Below are 6,250 nucleotides of genomic sequence, written 5' to 3'. Positions count from 1 at the left end.
TTGGCCGATTGGATGATGACAGGCTTCCTCACCAGTCACTCCTGACTGGTGAGGAAGCCTGTCAATCATCCAATCGGCCAATCAGCGGGAGAAGAGGTCAGAATGTAGCAGATGACAGAGGAGGTCGCGGCAATCTTGCTTCATTGAAGACGCGATGGAGGTCCTGTGTGCGGCGGATTCGGGTCCCTGAAGATGGCGGACGCGACACAGGTACTCGTTTTATGTATCGGAGTATTTGCACGAGTATGCATGCAAATACTCGGTATCGCCGCCGATACCGATGCTTGTATCGGTGCATCCCTAGTATTTATATTCACACTCTTGAGTCCGTGCCAATCAATATTGTCAAAGAGATCAAACCATGAAAATCATTGTGGAAACTTTAGGTATCGGCTTTAATAGATTGTAGTAAATTTTGCTGTGGTGTTTAATGTCCTAATGCATTTTATCATTTTTCAGGCCCAAAGTTATGTACATCAATCAGCTCAGACATTGCTTCCTCATTGTCAGAAAAAATCGCAGATTCATTGGCTAGTGACAAAAGTGGAACCCCTTTAACATCTGTTCAGATCAATTTCATAAGAAGTATGATAGAGGAAACTCTTGAAGAATTACGGTAATTTGTTTTAATTGGGTTTTTAAAAAATCCTTGCTGTACTTCTTTTTTTTTTTTATTTAAATTGTATTAAAGTATAAAGTCTATTACAGACTTCCTTATGCAGGCTTTGGAACAAAACTAGCAAGGCTTAACGATTAGCAAGCCATTTAACTGTTTCCTGACCTTAGTACTCTGATATAATAAGATTCCGTCAAAGACATCAAGGCAGTCCAATAGGATGACGTAATGTTTACCGAACTTTACTTTTTGCTGGTGACATGTTACTATGAACACAGTAATGGGCCATCATGGAGCGATCTGCTTTTTGGGATGATCTCGGAAACCATTCCAATGCCATTCTTCACTGGCGTGTCCAGTCCCATTTTGGTATGTTTTAAAGCTTAGGGATGAAAATACTATTAGACATTTGTATCTGTTGCCATACCATTGTATGAAACTATTGAGATTTTTTTTTTGTTTTAGATTAATATTTCACTTAAGTATGTGTGGACTGTTAAGTGGTTTCTGACATGTATTGCTAGTTTAGTGAACATTAGGGGGTTCAGAATGTTACGTTGGTGGCCACATAATGGGTAAGTTATATAATGTAGACCAAAGAGAAGAAAGTGGACCAACCAGTCAGGTTTTAATTTTTCAGTCTGTTGGGGCTAACAAGTAATAGAAATCTGCTTCCTAAGAGGAAAGTTTCTATTTTTTTTGCTTCATTTTTCTTAATTGTTTCATAAATCAGCCCTAGTGTAATCTTGTGCACACGCATTATATAATACTCATTTTTTTATCTTTCTTTGTAACACCAGAAGATTCATATCCATTATTAACTGCAATGAAGTGAATAGGTCCTATTTGTTTCTGTGTGCTTTATTTTGTGCCTGGTGTTCCCTCTGGGGAATAAAGTAAGACCATAATAAGGTATTAAAGGAGGTTTATTAATTCTGTCTGGGTTTTGTATGTTCTATAATGCCTGCATGTTTGTTGAGCCATGCTTTGGAAAAACTCTTTGTAGTTGTAAACTGTTTAAAACTTTTGTTTCTGCAGCCAATACATTATTTTACTGACAACAACCCAGAAAGCCCTTTCATGATTTCGCACTATATTAAGGCAGTCTACCAGATGGGTTTATGTCTGAAATTTCTTTAGAGGAAAAGCAACTGACAGTGGCAGTCTGTGACCCTATCCAGCGTTATGAACCGTGATAGGACTCGGGGGGGACTGTTCTGAACAGATAGAATTCTAACCAGCTGTTGGATGTGAAATCTGTGAACCACGTTTGTAGATGTATAGATAGAAACCCTCCACAGACATACTCCTCAAAGTAAAATCAGTTGTCAATATTGCAACTCAAATTACGGGGCTAATGTGCCCAGGAGATTGAGCTTTTATTAAATCATTAACAACACAACATTCATTATCCGCTGCATGGAATAAAGCAAACATTTTGGCAACTTGATCAAACATCCATATATATTGATGTGAACAGCATTTATATAGTTATTATAGGAAACCTTAGCATCAAATGGTCAGAATTGTCAGCTAACACAAGCTGAAGAATTGTATAAAACGAACCTGTTGTACATTTTTAAGTCTGTGTCTGGTATAACTGAAAGGAATACACTCGGGCAGCTTTTTGTCAAATGGACCTGGTTTGCTCATACTGGGCAAGGGAACCTTTTCACTAAAGTTTCATACTCCTCGGCTGCATATATGTTTCCTTCTTTAACTCCCTTACTGCTCTGTTTGGCCAGGAGGAGTGAAGATGGAAAAACCCTGTATAACAGATAGAATGTGCACTGGAATTGTGTGATATTTTCAATTAAACTTGATTAAAAAGTATATCTTATACTCTCAAAACTACGTGGGAGAAGTATGTAAAACATACAAGCTATTGGTAGGTTAGAGTTGATCAATTCAAACAGATAACCAGAGCTCTCAAGAGTAGGGTGCACTCTCAAAACATGTAAGCCAAGAGTTTCCATTTGAGGTAGTGATTATGCGTTGCGGCTGGTTGCAACGGTTGGTTATCTAATGGATTGAGCGAGTCTCACCTTGGGAAGATTGTATGTTTTATGCACTTTTGCCAAGTACTTTTGTGACTATAAAACATACACCTTTTTATTAAAGTTTAAAGAGATCAAACTGCCTGAGCTCTTTCTGTTTTGTAGCGTTGTACAAAGAGAGGGCTGCAAGGCTGTAGATATCTTTTAGTCCGTATTTGTATGGAAATATTCAACAGAACTGTGGATAAAAGTGATCAATCTGCAGGACTGGTTTCAACTGCTTTCAACACTTAAGCACTGACAGTTTGCATGTATTTGTTTCCAGAGTTTATTTTCTCATTCACCTTGTGCTTCCATAGGGCTGATGACTCTCTCTCCACACCCAAGTGAGCAGCCAGTCACAATACCAGCATGGAAGGAAGGGGAGAGATTCACATGTCCCCCATAACTGAATCCATTGTGTATTTCTCTTTGTTCATTCTGGCCAAATTAAGAAGCTGAAAAGCAAAGGAAAGGGGAGTATGTACTTATTTGGAGAACTATTAAAGCGCACCTTTACCCCCTTTGACTAAAAATCACATCAGCATACAGCTCTGTGTGCTAATATGAAATCATCCTACATTCATTAGTTAAACATTTTTATTTTACTTGCAATTTCTTTTTTTCTACTTCTGGTCTACATTGGCACAACTTATGTAATCTGTGCCCAAACTTTTACACCCTGGGAAGGTTACATCCGCAAAGCATTGCTGGGAAATCTCATCTGTGATCTCACAAGATCTCAGGGAAAACCATTTTCCTCCCCTGAGATGATGTGCGTGGTCTCAATTATCTAGAAGTATGTGTTTTGTAATAGTCATTACTAAACATTTCTAAAGAGGCCTTTGTTGTTATTTTGTCCCACTGCAAAGGCTAAGTGCTTGTTTTTGTCTAGGTTCAAAAATAACAATTATACTAACCCGAAGCTCCCAGCCAGCCAGCTGTCACAATGCTCCCTTAGACCTGTCTCCTCCTACGCTGCAGCATTGGAATGTTTCTCAGCATCCTCACATCTATATACAGTGTATAGAACGTGAAGATTTAAGGGACCCTAGACTGCTGCAACGGAGGGGGAGAGAGGCTGCAAGGACTGGTCTAAGAACAAGACAACTGCATGGTTTAGGTGAGAATAACTAAAATATATATATATATTACCCTAGACAAAAATGAGCACTTAACCCTTGCAGTGTGGCAGTATCCCCAAAATGTTTTAGAGTTCTTTACATCTGTAAGGCAAACTCGTGAGATTTAGAATGTTCCAGGTAATCTCGGTACATTTTGATATACACAGGGTTCATCTTTCTACCAAGGTTTTTTCCTATTATTCCTTCTTAGTTTGTCGTTTACATTCCATGTAAAGGAACTCATCAAAGTCCTTTACTGCTCCAAAGCACATCTCACTTTGCTATCCTTTTGAGGAAGCTTTTCTTAAGCAGTGGTCTTCTCCGCCGTCCATGGTTGCACTGATTTCTAAACTCAAGAAGTAGACAGTTGTTCCGGACCCTCCGTCCTTCAGGGATCTGACTAAGAGCTTCCAGGACTATATTTACCGTCGCTGGAACCTTGCTTTGACCTGTTTTGGCGTCTGCCTTGGTTTCCCAGACATAAACAGAATGGGCTAAGCTTCTTCATGCTGGTCTGGTTAGTGAGAATGTCGCCCCAGCTTATGTGCAGCTGGCGGATCAACTTGTTAAGGGTCTCGATTATCTCTGCAAAGCTGCCTTGGATGCTGGCCCTCTGGTGTCTAAACTATCGGTATCAGCGGTGGCCATTAGTAGGCTTTTGTGGCTTAATTGTTGGTCAACGGATTAGGCTTCCAAGAAGGCACTTGCTGACCTGCCTTTTCAAGGGGATCGACTTTATGGAGCCACGTTAGATGAAGTGATCAAGGATCTTACAAGGGGCAAGAGCACTTTCTTGCCCGAAGCTTGCCCTTCCTTTTCTGTTCACAAGCAACTTTTTTAATTTGCAAGGGTCCTCTGACGAGTAGTAAATCCTCAAAACCTTTAGGTTCCCCTGCATCTATGCGCCTTTGGCACAAAAAAAACTGCAGAGTCCTTTGAAAGGCCTCCCTCTGCATGAAGGTTTGCTCCCACTTGCTTTTCTCCAGGTGGAGGGGTCGCCTTCTCAGTTTTTCTCCAGTGCTTGGCTTTCTCGCATCAGATCAGTGGGTCTGCAAGGCAATTGTGTCTGGCCACAAGACAGTTTCTGGCTGGTCCTCCGGACTGGTTTTTCGCATCCAACCTTCGGCTCTCTTCTCAGTGGCTTCAGGATTTTTGCAGTGTTGTTACGTAGTAGTACTTCTCCAAGGGGCTATTGTCCATGTTCCCCTCTCTAAAAGATTCAGGGGGGTTTGGGTCAAACCTTTTCACAGTTTCAAGAAAAATGGAGTTCATCCCATTCTGGACCTCAAATCTCTCAACTGGTTTGTGCAGGTTCAGAAATTCAGGATGGAGTCCATCCGCTCTGTGGTACCTTCTTTTGCATAGGGGGGACCTTTTTGGCATCCATTGATGTAAAGGATGCTTACCTTCATGTTCCGATATCCCGGAGTCATCCAAGGTTCTTGCGTTTTTACAGTGGGAGAGGAGTATTACCTGTTACCTGTCACTGCCTTTCGGACTTGTGTTGGCTCCGATACTGGCCTTAGTCAGACTTTGTGGGATCTCAGCACAACTCTTAACCTACATAAGTCTTCCTTGGTTCCTTTTTGTCGTTTGGAGTATCGGCCTGGATACAACACTTGCCGAGGTTTCTCTTCCTCTGGAGAAAATTCAAAAGCTCAGGTCCTATATTAGTCAGCTGCATCTTCGAAGGCAGGTTCCAGTTTACATTTTATATGTGAATTCTGAACCTGATAGTGGCCTTCTTCGAGGCTGTGCCATTTCCCCAACATGATAGTTAAATTCTTCAACACAAGATTCTCGAAGTGGGACAAGTCACCTTGGTCCCTAAACAAGCAGATCCGGGTGAGTGGGATGGCGAGTGCCTTGCAGTTATGGTGACTTTTGTCTCCTATGTTGCTTTCAGGGAAGTTCTTCCTTCCGCTTCGCTGGATGGTGTTGGCAACAAATGCAAGCTTCCTGTGGCATACGTCAACCTTCGGGGGTAGGGGGGCACCAGAAGCCGGGTTGCTGTTTTGGAGGTCTCCCATATTCTTCATTGGGTGGAGGAGCACATTCCAGTTCTTTCTGCAGTGTACATCCTAGGGGTGGACAACTGGCAGGCGGACTATCTCGGTCAGATTCTGGATCAAGGAGAATGGTCTCTTAATCCGGATATTTTTAGTAGTCTTTGCCTTTGGTCCCTGCAAGGTTCGGGCCGCTTCTTCATTGACTATTTCCAAGGGAATTAGTCAGACCATCTTACAGGCCTATTCTCTTTTAGGGTCTGCAATCTCCGTCCTCTGTTACTGCTCAGGTCAGTGAGCGCTTCCTGGGCATTTTCAGCATCAAACTTCTGTTTCTCAATCTTGTAAAGCATCCACCTAGTCTGCTGTTCATACTTTTACCAAGTTCTATAAAGTTGATGTTCTTGCATCTTCGGATGCTAGTTTTGGGCATAAGGTCTTACAGGCGGGGGTGTGTGATTTTTTTTT

General features: G+C 41.7%; 1 protein-coding gene across 1 annotated transcript in view; it reads left to right on the top strand.

Annotated features, from left to right (window-relative positions):
- Positions 1-6,250, top strand: part of NEDD1 (neural precursor cell expressed, developmentally down-regulated 1) — a 40,493-nt gene that overhangs the window by 28,669 nt on the left and 5,574 nt on the right. Inside the window, 1 exon segment of the mRNA XM_018553880.1 lies at positions 460-616. Coding sequence (XP_018409382.1) covers positions 460-616 — 157 coding nt within the window.

This window comes from Nanorana parkeri, unplaced genomic scaffold (genome assembly GCF_000935625.1).
Source record: "Nanorana parkeri isolate BGI_ZX_2015 unplaced genomic scaffold, ASM93562v1 scaffold132, whole genome shotgun sequence".
NCBI lineage: Eukaryota > Metazoa > Chordata > Amphibia > Anura > Dicroglossidae > Nanorana > Nanorana parkeri.
This window is presented reverse-complemented; position numbering and strand designations above follow the sequence as displayed.